Here is an 18,030-nt window from a genome sequence, read left to right as displayed (position 1 = left end):
CAGCACAGTCTGTCTGTGATTGTAGTTAGCATGGTTTGGGTTTGTGAGGGGAGAGTATCCTGGGCTGCTCTGTAACCTTGCCCATCCTGTACAGGTTCCATGACCAGGCATTCTGGATAAAGTCACGAGGAGGCGCAGAGCCCACTGCCATCTCTCAGGGAAAAGAGGGTCCTCCCTGGCTGACAGCCCTGCGGAGCGTTCCAAAGAGCTTCAGAGCCAGGTGCCTGCTTAGAGCCAGTAGCCGCCAGCTGGGCAATGGGAACCCTCCTGCAGGTGGCCCAGCGCGTCCGCAGCCAGGTGGGCGTGCCAGGCCCCGCCCCCCGCGCCGGCCTCGGGGGGCGGAATTAACGAAGGCCCCGCCCTCCTCGCGCGCCGGGTTGGAGCGGGTGCGGGAGCGGAGGCGCGCGGAGGCCTCGGCCCGGGCCGAGGGAGCAGCACGCAGGAGCCGAGCCGCGCTGCGACCCCTGCCTTAGCGTGGACCCCGCCCCGGCGCAGGCGCGACCCCCAAGCGCGGACCCTAGCCCTGGAGCGCGGCCTCGCCCGCCTCGCCGGCCCCGGCCACCCGGCCGCGGGCATGGACGGCGCCCGCTGGACCTGTGAGTGCCGAGCCCTCCCACCCGCCGCCTTTGTGTGCGCGCTGCGCCGCCGCCGCAGCCCCTTCCCCGCGCGCCCCTCCCGAGCCCCGGGCCCGTGTCCTTTGTGGACCCGCAGCCTGGCCGGCAGCCGCCCTCAGCTCCAGGCTTCCCGGTCCTCCGTGCAGCCTCTTCAGGGACAGCCCAGCGAGCCCCCTCCTGGGCCAGGTTGGGCTGGGCGCGGGTCCCCTTTCTCTAGCCTCTGGATCCCTCCGGGAACCCCTCCTGGCCCTCGGGGACACCCCACCAGTCTTCCCTCCTAGCCTAGGGACAGCCCCCCGGCAGGCCCCTCTCCACGACCCGGAGTAGGGAACGGGCATCTTCCAGCCCCATCTGCAGCCCCCCCGACCCCCCCCCCCCGAGACGGCCAGGCAGGCCCCTCCGCCTCCTGGGCTGGGCAGGGCGCGTGCCCCGGGGAGGCGCTGTCTCATCCCGAGGCCCCGGCAGGTGCGGCGGGGCTGGCGCTCACGAGGGCCTCTGTGTCCTTGGCTCGCAGAGATGGACGGCGATGGCGGCCGCCGAGACGCCCCCGGCACGCTGATGGAAGCCGGGCGCGGCGCGGGGCCCGCGGGCATGGCGGAGCCGAGGGCGAGGGCGGCGCGGCTCGGGCCCCAGCGCTTCCTGCGGCGCAGTGTGGTGGAGTCGGATCAGGAGGAGCCGCCGGGCCTGGAGGCAGCTGAGACGCCGAGCGCGCAGCCCCCGCAGCCCCTGCAGCGTCGGGTGCTTCTGCTTTGCAAGACACGTCGCCTCATCGCCGAGCGCGCCCGGGGACGCCCCGCCGCCGCCGCTCCCGCACCTGCCGCGCCCGCAGCGCCGCCGGGCGCCCCGGGGCCCCCCTCAGACCCAGGCCCCGCTCTCACAAGTGCGCAGGAGCCCCGACCGGATCCCGCTGCAGCCACAGCCGCAGCCGCGCAGGCCCCCGACGGTGGCCCACGGGAGGAGGTGGCAGCAGCGGCGGCGACAGCGGCAGCCGTAGTAGCCACGACCCAGGAGGACGCTGGAGCCACCGAGGCGAAGCCTGAGACTGGGCGAGCACGCAAGGATGAGCCCGAGGAGGAGGAAGATGATGAAGACGATCTCAAGGCCGTGGCCACCTCTCTGGATGGTCGCTTCCTTAAATTCGACATCGAGCTGGGCCGGGGCTCCTTCAAGACCGTCTACAAGGGGCTGGACACGGAGACCTGGGTGGAAGTGGCCTGGTGCGAACTGCAGGTGAGGGTTAGGCCCACAGGTGGGCTTGTCAAAGAATGCGTCCTTGGTTTTGTCCTTGTTTCTGCCCAGGGCTTTAAGGATGATAGTGGGGGTGGGGAGCTGCTGCTGCTGCTGAGTGTGTCACCCTTTGAGTGGTTGGCCTGCAGGATGCAGGCCAGGTGTGTGGATGGCCTGTGGGGGACCATTTCTGTATCTGCACAGGTTGGGGTTTTTTCAGCCTGCTGGTGTCAGAGGTCAAGGCAGGATGTAAGAGTGCTTTTCCCCATAGTGTGCAGGCTCTTGGTGGCTCTTGAGAGGCAGGGGCGTTTTGAGGCCCTATCAAGTCTGCTCTTTGGGCTCTCCCTTTTACTGAGCCAGTAGAGCCTCAAGACCTTGGGTGTGGGGAACTTCAAGGTGTGTGTCCTGGCCTCTTAAGATGGTTGGAAGCTCCAAGGACCCTTACTTTAGCTCCTTCCTGCATCCTGTGAGGTATGAGTGCTCTGGCTGTGGATGCCTGAAAGGGCTTTCTCTGTCTCAAGGGTCTGTGACTCAGGGGCAGTGTCTGGAGGGACCCTACTGGACAAGGCCTTGAAGCCCTCTCTGTAGCATTTTAGTGCTCTTGCGGACTCATTTGTTCACAAATTGGATGTGTGAGAAGTCTTAAAGCTATGCAGTAGATCCTTTTTTTCTTTTCTTGTTCTTTTTTTTCGTGTGTGTGTGTGTGTGTGTGTGTGTGTGTGTATGTTTTGGATGCAAAGGCTCTGGCATACATTTTTCATAACCTTGCCCTCATGTTAGCCCTGGCCCTGGAGGATTATATAAACAGCAACCATAGCTGTCCTGGGCCAGCTTTGGAAGAAGAGACAGCTCCTGTCACAGGGGGCGTTTACAGGCCCTCCTTCACTTGGGGGGGGCAGCTGTCAGGCAAGGCGTGCTGGGAGTGCTGGCTAGGGCTGTAAGTCTACTCCTCTGGCCTGTAAACTTATCTGGCCTTCCAAGGCTGACGCAGGCGGAGTGAGTGGGGGCAAGCTGGGTGCCAGGGCCACCGGCCACACTGCAGGATGGCTGCGTTTTGGCTTAGAAGTGAGATTCAGGTGATGTGTCCTCTAGCCCCTGAAGGGTGACCTGCAAGTGTGTGCAAGCTGGGCTAATTTGATCCGTGTCAACTGTCATCAGCTCTTCTTCTAAGACAAAGAACTGCAGAGGTCTTGCTTTTCTATAGCCCCTTGGTTGGAATTGTGGCTTTTCATGATAGAGACAATAGTGTCCTTCAGTGGGGGTGGAGGTATTCCTTTTTCCTATATCTCCACATGAGAAACTCTCCTTCCTCTGTCCCACAAGTCCTAGGCCTTGCACAGAGGTGGCCCTGATGATGCAGAATGGGGGTGGGAGAATGGGGCCAGATGAGGGGTTGAGAACCCTAGGGCTTGCTAGTGTCCCTGCTACATGAGAAGGCAGAGAGGAGAAAGGATATGGAAGGGGAGAAGATGATTCTTGTTTCTGGGGAATGGCACGAGCCTTGGCTCTTCACCTTCTTGCTCTTGCCAGATGACTGGTGTGGCTTTCTGAGCACCCGCTGGCACTGCCGCTGTGGAATGTCACTGAGGGCTGAGGACGAAGGGTGCTGCAGCAGACGGGGTGTGAGCCTGCTGATCTGCTGAAGCATGCAGGCGCATAGGACTCTAAGCTTGTGAATTCCCCTTCCCTTTAAGGGAAGGCCAGCCGCTCTGTCTCTGGGTCTGCCCTCTGCTGTGGCCAGGGAAGCAGGGGGTGGAGTGGGGCCTGGCCTCTGTCCAGGGTCTTTTGCTCCTTGGCTCATGTGGGAGTGGGAAAGCTGAGGGTGGCCTATAGTGCCAAACCTTGCTTGGGGGTTACTGAGACCCCCAGCAGGAAGAGGTACTGCTCATGTTTGCTTCAGGCCTATATGTATCTTATAGGGTCACCTCCCTCTGTTTAGGCCATTCTGGGAGGGTTATACATGACCAGGAGAACTCTCCTGATGGAGAACCTGCTGAGAATAAGGCCTGTGCTAACACCCTTCTCATCACCAACCATGAGGACAAGTGGCATCTGTACTAGTCACCAGCCAGGAGATGGTGGGGGTGGGCATTGAGGGAACAGGAAGGAGAACACCAATCTGGCATGAAGAATGGGGCACAGGCTGACTGCAGAGCCCAGAAAGGCCCCACCAAGGGATCCTGTGGAGGGTGATAGTGTTCCTTCATCATGTGTGTTGGCTTTGTGCCTAGGGAGGGTCCTTCTTAGTCTATAGTGTGGAGATGTGCATCCTGCATCTTGTTTCATGCATTTCCCAACATTGGCAAGGGCTTCTGGAGCTTAAGAGTTTACATGTAGACAGAGGGTCTGTGATAGTGTTGCTAAGAAACTTGGTGGAATCACTCCAGACCTCTGCCTACCTCTTGTTCACCTGGTGCCTATTGTGTTTCTTGCCTCCATAGGCTGGGGGCTTCTGCAACATCGTGGCTTCCCTGAAGAGCTGCACTTGCTTACTGGCTCTTCTTAGGGACCCCTGCTGAGGAATGGAGACACCCCAATCATGTAGTGAATAACTCATTGGACATCTGATTGTCCTCTGTGGCTTAGTGCTGAAAGATCTTTGTAGAGAGAGCAGTATGTACTTACCTGACATATCTCACCATCTGAATTCTCCAGATGCCCAAAGAAAATTGAAAATTGAACTTTTTTTGAGAGGAGAAGACCATTTGAAAGTGTTATTTTCTTGTCATTTATTTATCTATTTATTTATTTATTTTAATTTTGTTGTTGTTGTTGGTCGTGGTTGGTTGCTGTCCCTCAGCTCTTCAGCTCAAGGTGAGTGCTCTATCACTTAAGCCACAGTGCCACTGGTGGTTAATTGAAAATAAGAATCTCACAGACTTTTCCTGCCCCGGCTAGTTTTGAACTGTGATCCTCAGATATCAGCCTCCTGAGTAGCTAGGATTACAGGCATGAGCCACTGGCTCTTGTCATTTATTTTTGAATGAACTTTTTTTTTTTTTTTGCCAGTCCTGGGGCTTGAACTCAGGGCCTGGGCGCTGTTTCTGAGGTTTTTTGTTTTTTTTTTCTCTCTCAAGGCCAACATTCTCCTACTTGAGCCACAGTTCCATATCAGGCTTTTTTTTTTTTTAATACTTAATTGGTGATAAGAGTCTCACAGACTCATCAGCTTGGGTTGGTTTTGAACTGCAATTCTCAGATCTCAGTAGCTAGGACTATAGGTGTGAGCCACTGGTTCCCAGCCTGGATGAACCTGTATTCTCAGTGTCAGAGCAGCTTATAGTAACAATGAAGAAAATGCCTACCTGTCCTCATTCTACCTACCAGAATCCTAGCTGTCCTCATTCTCTTTCCTCCTTCCCAGGTTTTCATGGCTGTCTTTGGCCACTATGGTCTCCCATAGATCCTATCCTGTCAGAGAGTATAGGTAGCTTGGGGTTCCCTGTTGGCATTTACAGTGAGTGCCTGTCTGACACAGTGAATCTCGATGCTCTGGGGAACATGTTTAGTCAGCAAGCCCCACCACTGGGGTTGAAGACTTTGAGACTTGCCTCGTGTGGCCATATACAGCACATGATGGAGTAGGTTGCCTAGTTTGGTGGTATGGCTGCCTTTTCTTATCTACCACCTGTCAGTCAGCAAGTCATATCCCTTCTTTTGGTATTGAGTGTTTTTGCCTTCTTTGCTGTCCTTGGCTAACTGAGTGGTTGGGCTAACACTGTCTCATGTAACTCACAGCCCTCTCTTTTACTTGCTGGCCATCTGTCCCCAAGAAAATGCACCGAAGCCAAGACCCTGTTGGAGATAGCCTATAACCCTTCCTCTTCCTGCCTGTCTTGTTGTGTTTTTCCTTGGAAACCTAGAAAGGAGGTGTCTCACCTCCACACTGGTACCAACTCCCTCCTCATCAGTGTCCTACTGTCAGGAGACACAGGGTCACAGGTCTTCCATGCCACTGCTCCACAGGCCACTGTTACAAGGCAGGAACCTATGTTTCTAAGATGATTACTAGGATCCTGTGCTGGGCATGAAGAGGATGGTCTATTGCCTTTTGAAAACATTCAGTCATTGACCCTCAGCTCAGAGTACTTGCTGGGCCCTGGCAGAGTGGTTTGAGTGCTAAATAGGATGGGCTGGTCCCAGCCCCACTGAGCCCAGCCCACCAGGGATATACAGGTCCTCAGAATTACCTGGCCACCAAGGGGGGTCCTGCTGGTACGCTGTGGGGAGGTGATAGCTGGCTCAAAGTGTTGTGGTTCCCAATTTATGTATAAGTTAGACATTCCGTAACCATCGTCTGTGTGCCTGTGCCTTCGCTGTCTTCAGTGGGCATCCCAAGTGCCCCACAGTCCGTCCCTTGACTGTGGCAGTCCCTGCCATGCTTTTGCTGTACTCGGCTGCATTACCATGTGGGTGGGATCTATACCATCTCTATAGGAAGGTTGGACATGTGCCAGAGGCCCAGGGCTTGTGGCCTTGGGGGGCTTAATGCTCTGGTGCCATCTCTGCTACTGCTGATGTGTAGCAAAGAGGGATGGGAGGTGATGAGCTACCATCTTGAGTACAGAGGAGGCAGTAGTGCCTGTTTGCAGGGACAGGACACTCTGAGAAGGTTCAACCTGATTTGTCACCTCCTCCTCCTTTTTTTTTTTTTTTTTTGTCGGTCATGGGGCTTGAACTCTGGGCTTGGGCGCTGTCCCTGCACTCTTCAGCTCAAGGCAAGCGCTCTACCACTTGAGCTACAGTGCCACTTCTGGTTTTCTAGTGGTTTATTGGAGATAAGAGTCTCATAGACTTTCCTGCCTGGGCTGGCTTTCAACTGTGATTCTCAGATCTCAGCCTGCTGAGTAGCTAGGATTACAGGTGTGAGCCACCAGTGCCCTGCTCCTCCTTCTTTTTTAAATCTACTTAGCGCCTAATATTGGAAGAGCAGCAGTTTGAAGTTAGTACGATGGCAGTGCTGAGTTTGTGTTCTTAAGTGAGATGTCACTGACTGAAGTTTTAATTGTGTTGGAAAGAAAGGCTGGCAGGTGCTGGCTGCCCAATGCCTGTGGAAATGGCTGTCTCTCCAGGTGCAGAAATGTAGGCACCTGGCATTCAGTCCCTGTGCCTGCTCCTGAGTGTGGTCAGAGAAGTGATGATTATGATTAGTCTAGGCTGCATCTGCCATCTTGGAGGCAGGGAGGCCTCCAGAGAAGTCAGGCCCAGGGGTTTGTTCCCTGTGGGAATTAAGTACTCTTGCAGATGAAGGGGGGGGGGGAAGGGGAGGATCAGGAAGAACTTGGAAACCCTGGACTTTGAGGTGCCTGGCCGAGCCTGATTCAAGACCAAGTTGCTGTGGGACTTAGAGTGCTAATCTGTCCATCTGAGACCCAAGCCAGGCCCCGGGACTGTGTCACATGTGGGATTAAACTGGCTCCTGGGCTTCTTTGTTGCCACTCCTGAGCTGGTATTTTCTCACCTTGTGACCGGGGAGGAGAGGCAGCAGGAGGTGCCTCCTGTAGCACTAGCACCAGAAGATTTGTGATGATGGTAGTATCTATCTCTGTATTCTATGCGTTCTTCCCTGCCAGGCATCCTGAGAACCTGTGCCCTTGATTTTCCCGTTGAATATGGGCGTAGTAGCCAGGTGATAAAATGGAGGCCAGAGTGACATAGAGGTGGTCACAGGGAGGCTAGACAGACCAGGTAGAGTTGAGCTATGTTCTAGTTCTTAGGGGGGGGAGGGGATGAAGGGACAGGCCACATGAGGCCAGGGTGCCAGGTGACTGGCACATGCCTTGTACTGGAACCATCCACAGAGAACAGGATGGGGCTGTCTGGGCTGTGAGGATCTGGGCTGAGAGATGGCAGAGTTGTCAGCATTAGGCTTTGGCAGCAAGACAGCCCAGCCCAGGTCTGGCTCCTGGGCACTTGGCTACCTAGAATTGATTACCTAGAATTTGGTAGACCCTGAGACTCTTGTTTCTCAATCTACTTCATGGCTTTTAGGACCCTTAGGGGCTTCTGCAAAGGTAGAGCAGAGACAAACTGCTAGCCAAAAGATAACAGAAAGGGAAGGGGAAGGGGAAGAAGCTGGTGTTCTAGAAAGTTCTAGAGGCCTGGGCCTGAGCCCCAGGCTCAGTTGTGCAAGCTGGTATGTTGTTTGACCCGATGAGCATTTGTTGAACCTGTAGCTGAGTTCAAGCCTGGGGACACTACAGTAAATAGGACAGTCCCTGACCCCAGGAGAAGGAAGGAGGGACAGGTCAATGGGCCCAAGAGATGCCATGGGGGGAGGGAGCTAGGACAGGTCCTTGGGAGGAAGCCTGCAGCAGGAGGAGTAAGGCATTTCCATTGTGACAGCCATGTAGGAAGCCCTAAGCTCAGGGCCTTTACAGTATGGAGTGATCCATGGAGCCATCATGTGGGTTTTGAGCAGAGGCTGGTGAGGGCAGACTGATTCTGACAAAGTTTCTCTGGCTGCCTTGGAGACAGACTGCCAACGAGGCAGTCAGTAGACATTGCCACCATCCAGGCAAAAAGGAAAGGGCTCTACCTGAGCAGTGCAGGCTAAATCCATTTGAAGATAGTGCCAGGTTTACAGCAGGTTGTATTTGAAGGTGGAAAAGGTGGGAATGATCCCAATGATAGATCCTGGTCTGGCAGGGGGCACTGACTGTCTTGTCTCCTGGGACTGGGATGGGGGCATCTCTGGAAAAGACTCAGAGTAGGCTGGGCCTTAGTCAGACCAGGGAGGCTGCCCTAAGACCAGGAGGGAGTTCACGATGTGAAATCTATTTTAAAACATGATTTACATAGGTAGGGAGGCAGATTCCGAGTTTTATATGCAAAGTAAGAAAAAGGAAGTGTGTTCTCTGGTGAGGGAGGATTGGTACACCATCCTTTGGAACCTGTCTTTTTCCTTGCCCTCTGAGCCCTCTGACCAGGTGATCATAGCATTTCCATAGTCTGGGCAGACTGGCCTGCAGTACAGGGGTGTCTGGGGCTTGTCCTGAGCTGGCTACTTGCCTTCCAGAAGGCTCTGACTTACTCTTGGCTCTTCTTTACCTGTGGATGTCTCTTGGGCCTTGTGGCTTGGGCCTGGCTTCAGGCACTGGCTGGAAGATGCCCAAGGTGACTGCATGGGGCTCCAGGTTACTGCTTTAATGGAGGAGAACTTGACCCAATCCAGCAAGGTTTGCACTTGGGTATCTCCTTCGCGGTCTGCCATGGTTGAGAGGCTGTGATGGGACAGTGTTTATCAGAAATGGTGGGAATTGAGGCTCAGGATTTTTTCAGACAGGTAGGCACCCCCACTAAGGATCCTGGCTACCCTTGGCCTGGACACACAAATCCTGACACTGGGAGGAAGGCTTGCTGCATTACTAGTAAGTAGCATTAGGAAGGCACCTGACTGAGAAACCTGGTTTACCCTTTTGTGCAATGGGGAAGGTGCTGGCTGGCCTGCCAGCAGAACACACAGCCACTGGCAACCCAACCTCTGCTTACCTGCAGCATAAACAGCTGTTAGCAGCAAGAGCCTGCTGTGCCTTACACGGGTGGTTGCTGAACCAAGTCCCTGCTTGGTGACACTGGTTGGTATGATACCTGACCCCCTGGGCAGCAGGTAGAGCCCAGAGCACCTGGGCTGCTGTGGCCTTATCACCTTAATGGAGTTTCAGATAAGGAAAAGGTGTGAAGGGCATCCGCTGGGGATTTTGAAAAGCAAGTTGGATCTAGACCTGAGCATTGACAATCTTGAGCTGTGTTTAGGGGAAACCCATCTGGGCAGAGAAGCCTAAGAGGTAAAGATGGTAAAGCATAGTGATCTGAATGTTATTGTAAATTTCCAAGTTTCTGAGTTTTCAAACCCAGTTCTGTTTCTGGAGGGCTGAACTGCAAAGATTTCCTGGAGTGTTGGATTACTAACTCTAATTTGTTAACTTTCATTAAAAATGCATTAGAACTTTTTGGAAAAGAATAAAAGTGAGCTAGACAGTATGGTATTGGTGTAAAGGTAGACAGATCAATGGAACAGAATAGGGAGGCCAGAAAAAGCCGCACACAAAGTCAGCTGATAAAGGATCAAAGGTATTTCAATGGAGCAGTCTTTTCAACAAATGATGATAGCACAGCTGGATACCCTCATGTAGCAAAACAAATCTAGGTGTGGCTCAGTGGTAGAACACTTTCCTAGTATGTGCAAGACTTAGGGTTTCACACCCTCTCCCCGCCCCCTCCCCACTACAACACATATATCACTACCACCACTACCAACAACAACAGTAGTATAAAGTCTGGAGACAGACCTTACAGTAGTCATAACATTAATTTGAAATGGATTACAGATTAGACCTAATCTGTGAAATTCAAAACTATAAAATACCTAGGAGAACACTTTGAGTTTGTCCTTGGGTTTTAGGTACGATAATACCAAAGGTACAACCCATGAAAAAAAAATACTTAATAAGCTGAACTGCATTAACAGCTTGTATGTAAAAGACACTGATAAAAAGAATGAGAAAATGAAGTACACAGACTGGAAGAAAGTATTTGCAAAACATGTCTGATTCTTATCCAGAATATACAAAGAACTTTTGGAACTCAACAATAAGAAAAGCAACAAGATTTAAAAACAAAAAAAGTAGGCCAGTGATGTAAACAGATACCTCACCAAAGACAATATCCAGATGGCCAATAAACATCTGAAAGATACTTAACCTGGAGTTGCCAGGGAACTGCAAATTAAAACCACAGTACATACCATTAGATGCCTAGTCAGAAGCCAGACACTAATACCACCAAATGCTGGGGAGGACCACAGCAGCTTCCTCCTGACCAGTGGTGGGAATGTAAATTGTTACAGCCCTGTAAGGGAAGTTTGGAGGTTTCTTACCAAACAAACCATGTTCTTATGGCACAGCTCAGCAATCTTACTCTTTAGTATTAACCCAAATATGGGACATTGCAAATATGCTCCCACAGAAACCTGTGCATGGATGGTTAGGAGAGCTTTGTTTATAATTGTCACAACTTGGAAGCTACCAAGTGGATAAACTGGCCCATCCAGACTTTGAAGTATTGCTGACAACTGGAAAGCAAGGAACCGTGAAAAGACATGGGGCCAGGTGACAAAAGCTCACCTGGAAAACACCAGTGTTGTGACTGTCTCTTTGCAAGCTGTATCCGTTCAACCCATGGAGATAAAACTGACCCACCAAACAAATAAATACAAGTGGGTGTCAGGGGCTGACTCGGCAGGGCAAGCAGAGTTGGCAGGTTGTGAAACTGTTCTTATGAAGTTGCAGTGGTAGCTGTATGGTATCTTTTGTCCAAACCTACAGAACACTACAGTAAACCTTAAACTATGAGCTTTAGTGAGTAATACTATGCTTTAGCTCATTGGTTGTAATAAATGTAGCACAGTAAAGCAACACCTTAGCACTAGAGACAATTGTGTGTGGGGATGTAGGGAAGTGTGTCCTGCCTGCTCAGTAAGCTTACAACTTGTCTACAAAGCAGTGGATTAAAAAAAAATCAGAGCTACACAAAAGTTTTCAAAAATGAAAAAAACCCCTATAATCCAAATGAATATAATACAACCACTTTTATATTTATACCTTTTAGTTCTTACATCTACTATTTTTTTCATATATTATTTTTTTAAGCTAGAGCTATAAGCACAGTGTCACAGCTGTCTAAGATCTTTTTGTCAGGTACTGGGGGTTCCCATTTGGAATCTGAGCTACTTAGGAGGCTGAGATCTGAGGATCACTGTTCAAAGCCAGCCTGAGCAGAAAGTCCAGGAGACTCTTATCTCCAATTAACCACCAAATTGCTGGAAGTGGAGTTGGAAGGCTCAAGTGGTAGAGTGCCAGCCCATGAGCAAAAAACTATAGGACAGCACCTAGATTCCAAGTTCAGGCTCCAATACTGGCACAAACCAACAACAACAATAATCTTTTTTGTTTGTTTGTTTTGTCTTATGTCTTTGAAAGCTATTAGCCCTCAAGGGGAGGCTGGGGTTCTAGGTTTATTCCTAGTGTTTGCATTGCTGTCCTGGTTCAGGGATTTTTTTTTTAGAAATGCCAGCTCAGCCCTGCTCTGGGGGAGATAGTCAGGGCTATCTCCCCCAGAGCCTCCTGGGTACAGCGAGGGTTAGGGGTTCCTTGAGTATATGCTGCTGGGCCTCCACACTGTATGGTATTGGTGCCTGCATGGAATTGTGGGCATGGGCCCATCTTCCTTCATACCTGTCCAATGGGCTGTGGCCCTCACCTAGCATTCAGTGGTGAGGTCTGTCCAAGAAGACTCCAGAAATGGAAAATATTGTTGTAGGCGTGATCATGAACACTGTTACAAGGGCCCGGGGACCTTCAGTAGGGAGAGAGAACACCAGGCTCATTGTCTCTAGTCCTGGTGGGTTTGCTCAGGACCACTTCTGTACATAGCTTCAGGAGCCTCCTAAGTAGAAAGATCCCAACCCAGACCCCATACCTGCAGGACAATATCTAGACTCTTGGGGCAGGAAGGAAAGGGGTTGATTAGGACACTTTCTTGGGTGCTGAGACCTTCATGTGCGTCAGACTTAGACCTCTCCTTTCAGAGAGGAGAAAGGAGGCTCAGAGGGGTGGCTCGCATCCAAGGCTGCTCAGAGAAGTAGTGGCAGATAGCACGGCCCATGGCCTCTCCCCAGTGAGTGTTAGGTGCCACATGGGTTGAAAGGATGGCTGCAAAAAGGAGCCAGTCACTAGATAGATTTGGGAATTGCTGGGCTGACCAGCCTCAATGTGAAGATGCCAGATGTATTGTTAACCTCTGGGAGTTCATGGGAGACGTCGGACTCCTCCTTTTCTTGCACTGTGCCAGTGTCTTGTGGGGTCAGAGCAGGTTCTGAAGAGAGTTGCTGATGGTGGAGATGCTACCGTTGTGTTTTTTATTCCATGGAAAGAAATGGGGCTTCCCAGTCTATCCATTGCTGATGATGTTACGGTGCTTGAGGCTAGACATAGAAAGCTAAGGGTCTTACCCATGAGGCCTTCACCTACCTCAGGCCAGAAACTGCCCTGGAAGGATGGCATCTCTCCAGTGTCCTCTCTGACGTGGCTCTGTGGAGGTTTGTTAATGGTAGATGGGCTAGAAAAATTCTCAGCTATAAGCCAACTATGATGAACAGTGCCAACCTGGGGTCATGCCCAGAGTCTGAAATCTGGAGATGGCCAGTTAGAAATCTTAGTAGCCACTCAGCAACATAGATGGGGACCTGGGTCTATTCTTCTTTCTCTTCAGCTGTGTTGGCAATTTGTCCCGAGTCTTGTTGCCTAATACCTATAAAAGGGCTGCCAGAGCTCCAGGCATCATAACCACATTTGAAGACAGGAAGCAAGAAAGCAGTTGGTTGGGTAAAGGACTAGTTAGCCACAGGCTCATTTCTCAAATGGCTCTGTCCATGTTTTAATTCATAAAGTAAAATAGCAGTGATCCTCTTTGATCTCTCTGACTAGAACAGAAGCCTGTGACCTCCCTAGCTGCAGGGGTATTTGGAAAGGTGTGATTTGCATAACTGGTTTTGATCTTTGGCCTGGGGCTGGGCACTGTGGGTCCTTGTTGGTTCCTGTTGGCCAGGAGGGGGTGACAGGCTTTGGGGTAGGAGGCACCTGCTGTGTCTATCTAGATTTAACTCCTTAAGGGGGGGTTTGCTTGTATGTACTCTGCCTGGGCTTGTCCCTTAAACAGAACTGCTTATATACATAGAGTACCAGGGTGTGCCTGCTTACCACACCAGGAGCCTCCAGGCACCTGCTTGTCCCTTCCCTTCTGCATGGCCTTCCCTTCTGTATGGCCAGCTCCCAGCTGTCCACTGTCCCCCCCCCCCCATGTAAAAATCTAGTTTCCAGTTCCCCTGACATTTTATCTTGAAAAACTTGAACCCACTGCGAGGTTGGAATGTTCATTTGTGAGTGTTTTGCCACGCCTCCTCTATCGCTGTATCTCTCTGCACAAGTCTCTTTTGACCCATTTTTGATTCCTCCATGAATACTTCAGCATGTGTCTCCTGACAGGGAACAAGGACACATCCCCACAGAGCCTGATGCAGTGTCACACCCAGAACCTAACTGCCTAGATCCTGTTAGATGTGTCTGTGTGTTATTCTCACCTCCCAGGGATGCTCTTCCTGGTTTTCCCTGTTTGGATGCAGAATCCCTTGAAGTCCCTGGCTGTTATTTGTATTTTAATCTGGAACAAGCCCTTCCACTTAAAAAATGTTTTTTATTGTTACTCTAAAGGTAATGTACAGAGGTTACAGTCACATCAGCCAGGTAAAGAATACATTTCTTTTTGGACAATGTCACCCATTCCTCCCTCTCTCCCAGTTCCCTCCCATCCCCCACCCACAAGTTGTATCGTTCATTTTCAACATAGTGTCTAGTGAGTACCACTGCTGCATTTGTTCACGTTTTGTCCTTCCATTTCTGTGTCTCTGCTTGCCCCTCAAAGACATCTAAAATGAACAAACAAGACAAAGAAAATGAAACTGCCACAAAGAAAAAAAACAACACCTCTTGTTTCCATTTCCTGGAGTTCATTTCACCTTTTGATTATTGCGCTCATCTTTTGGCACTGTCTTCTGCGGGCTTTGGGCCGGTGGTCCTACGCATGTGTCCACTGGGTCTATCTGGAGTTTCTGCTTCGTGTTAAATTGTGTTTCTGGAGCAGGTGCTGTGCATAAAGGTTGTAGGGTTGTCAGCTGTCCCTTCAGGGAACTAGAAATAACCCTGTTGACACGTCAAACAGGTCAGCAGCCTGACAGGGCATCCTCCTGCTCTCTTTCTGAGGCAGTGGCAAGCAGAGGGAAATGAGGATGCTGTGTGACCTATAGTGGTCAGTGTCACAGCAGGGACCTGCCTGGATCACAGGGCCGCATGGCAATCTGAGGCTGCTGTACTGGATGGATTGCAGGCTCTAGCTGTTCGGGACTCTAGCCTCTGACTATATTGTTGACTTGTTGGTGCTGCCAGGACCCACTGTTTGCCTGGGAGCTGGTAGCTTCTGCTTGAAGACCTGACCAAGAGACTCACCTGTTCCTGTTCCTGGCCCCTGGCTTCCTAAGGATGTACACGGAGCCCGGCTCACTGTGACAGGGCTAGGAGAGGGCTGAGTTTGGTACCTCTTCCCAACCATCTGTCAATCCTGGTTCTGCTCTGTGGGGGGATTGAAGTGGTATCTGTATCTGTTCATTTGGCTTTGTGAAAGAGGCTACCATGGAGGGGCTTTTGGGGGTATTAGAACTTGATGTGAGAAGAGCTCTTTCCTTTGACCTGCAGTTTCTACCCTGCTTTGTGCCTTTGGTTGTATGTTCTTGCACAGTTGTGTTCAAAGCTGTGGCCTTGACGTCTTTGCTGATGTATGCAGTGATGAAGTATTATTGGCCCATCCAAGGCCTTTCTGCTGCCCCAAGCCTGAGCTGACTGGGCAACTTGGCTCCAGCTCACCTTGGTGTGCAGGTCTGGACCAGTCCTCCCTTGTTGGTGGACTCCAGGTAGATAGAAGCCTGGCTCATCCCCTACCTTGTCCCCTTCAGCTGGGCACAGACTCCCTCATATCTCCAGACTGGATCTGGGCTGCCATCCTTTTGTAGGCCTGAGATGTCAGGCAAGCCCCCTCCTGCTTTGTGGGGTACATTTTCTCAACCTAGCTGGGTTGGGGTCACCTGGATCTCCTAGAAAAAGGCTGAGGCCTATGGTTTTGAGAACGTGGCGATTCTCCCATCTGTTCTGATGGCAGTGGTGTTGAACTATTGCTTGTTGCTTTGTTGGGACCTAAGACATCCCTGCATGGCCTAGGTAGAATCAGTGACTGGAGGACACCTCACCCCCCTGCCTGGTATCAGGGACAGAGGGATGTCGCAGGGAGCTGTCCTGTTCTTCATATCAGAGAATGATCTTGCCAAGCTGGCCAGCAGCAAAGCCATGACATCTGCCAGGACAGGTGCAGGAATTTCTTCTCTTTAATTAAGAAGTTTGAGCATGGGAGTGAATTCAGCTTTTTTGAAAGAAGCTTCAAAAACAAAGCTGTGGGTTGGGAAGCTGGCTCAGTGGTAGAGTGCTTGCCTTGCATGCCTGAGGCCCTGGGTTCGATTCCTCAGCACCACATAAACAGAAAAAGGTGGGAGTGGCATTGTGGTTCAAGTGGTAGAGCGCTAGCCTTGAGCTGAAGAGCTGGGGGACAGTGCCTAGGCCCAGAGTTCAAGCCCCATGCTGACAAAACAAAAAAAGCAAAAAACAAAACAAACAAAAAACCCACAAAGCTGTAAGCCAGGCACTGATGGCTCATACCTGTAATCCTACCTACCTAAGAGGCTGAGATCTGAGGATCGTGGTTTGAAGCCAGCCAGGGCAGGAAAATCCTTGAGACTCTTATTTCCAATAAATTACCCCAAAAAGCTGGAAGTGGAACTGTAGCTCAAATGGTAGAGTGCTGGCCTTGAGCAAAAGAAGCTAGTGGCAAGGCTCTGAGTTCAAAACCTAGGACCTGCACCAAAACAAACAAAAAAGAAACCAAAGCTTTAGAGGGGAGCAGTAAGGGTGCAGCTGCCATATCAAGAGGCAGGGGTGGGGGGAATTTGAGTATCTGGCCTCCACCCAGCACACAAGGGCTTCACAGCTCCCTCAATCCCATAACCTCTTGCAGCTAGTGTGACTCCAGTCATCAGGTTGTTGCTAGATGAAGGTCTTCTGTCACTGCTGAAAGACCTGGAGTCCAGGTGACTAGTACCAAAGGCAGGATGCTAGGAGTGGCTAAGTAGCCTCTGACCAGACTTCACTGATGATTTTCTGTGCCTCTGGAGGGGACCTCCTTTGTTTGGAGGAAACCAAGATTTATGCATGGTATGTTTGGGAGTGGGAGCAAGGTTCTGGCCCCATTTCTACTGGCTGGGCAGTCTTGTGCAGGGTAGCCCCTGCCCAGCATGCTGTCTCTGTGGGAAGGGTACTGTTTGGGGGCTTTCTGACCCCCAGAAGTAGAAGAGATGGTGGTCTCATGTAGAGGGGTTACTGTGAGGAATTGTTGACCATGGAAACACCAGGCTTATCTTGGGATGTCCATACTGTTGGGCCTTGCTTGCTAGCCTCTAATTCTCAAGCCTGGGAGGGTCTGTGTGATGGCTACTCACACCCTGTCCCAGCTGGATTAGTGACCTCCAGTCCAAGGTGAACTGATTAGTGATACTGGACTCACTAGCAGAGGAGGGGGTGTCCATGTACATCAGGGGGTAGAGACAGTGGATCGGTGAGAAGGAAGTGCAAAAGTGAAAACCTCACCTGGAAATTCTTTAATTTTTTTTTTTTGATGGTCTTAGGGCTTAAGTCTGGGCACTGTCCCTGAGCTCCTTTTTTGCTCAAGGCTAGCATTCTACCACTTAAGCCACAGTGCCACTTTGAGCTTTTCCTATGATTAATTGGAGATAAATGTCTCACAGACTTTCCTGCCTGGGCTGGCTTTGAACCACAATCCTCAGATCTCAGCCTCCACTCTGAGTAGCTAGGATTATAGGGATGAGCCACTGATACCTGGCTAAATTTTTTTTTGTTATTATAAAGGTGATGTACAGAGGGTTTACAGTTACATAAGCTGGGTAAAGAGTACATTTCTTTTTGGACAATGTCACCCCTTCCCTTGCATTTTCCCAGTTTTCCCCTCCTATCCCTATCCACAAGTTGTATAGTTCATTTTCAACATAATGTCTAGTTTTCTATGTCTTCCTTTACCCTCCCAAAGACATATAAACAAACAAACAAGACAAAAAGAAAAGAAAATGAAAAACAGCAACAAAGAAAACTACTTGTTTCCATTTCCTGGAGTTCATTTTGATAAATACTTTGTATGATCAGAGGCACATAAACACTGTGCCTTTGTTTCTCCCCTAAGTGTATCCTCTTTTAGTCTACCTGGAACTCTCTTTGAGAAGAGTGAAGTACTGAGGGAAAGGGCAGAATTCTAAATCTAGCCAGCCTTAAGAGATAAAATGCAACAATGCTGATGAAAAAACTAGTTTAATAGGAAGATACAGATGATATTATCCAAAGAACAAGGAAACTCAGATGCTAAAATGGTGTTGCTTTTGCCTTTTTTGATCCCTGGGGACAGTCAGTCTCTGTGTGTGTGTGTGTGTGTGTGTGTGTGTGTGTGTGTGTGTGTGTGTGTGTGT

The 18,030-nt window shown here is 50.8% G+C and overlaps 1 protein-coding gene across 3 annotated transcripts in view; it reads left to right on the top strand.

Moving 5' to 3' along the window:
- The first annotated feature begins 1,130 nt into the window (after positions 1 to 1,130).
- The window catches only part of Wnk2 (WNK lysine deficient protein kinase 2), a 118,333-nt gene continuing 101,433 nt past the window's right edge, over positions 1,131 to 18,030 (top strand). For all 3 annotated transcript variants that reach the window (XM_013026390.1, XM_013026389.1, XM_013026388.1), the window contains exon 1: positions 1,131 to 1,844. In XM_013026390.1, the coding sequence (XP_012881844.1) occupies positions 1,131 to 1,844 (714 nt within the window). The remainder of the gene's footprint in view (positions 1,845 to 18,030) is intronic.

Source organism: Dipodomys ordii, unplaced genomic scaffold, assembly GCF_000151885.1.
Source record: "Dipodomys ordii isolate 6190 unplaced genomic scaffold, Dord_2.0 Scaffold93, whole genome shotgun sequence".
NCBI lineage: Eukaryota > Metazoa > Chordata > Mammalia > Rodentia > Heteromyidae > Dipodomys > Dipodomys ordii.
This window is presented reverse-complemented; position numbering and strand designations above follow the sequence as displayed.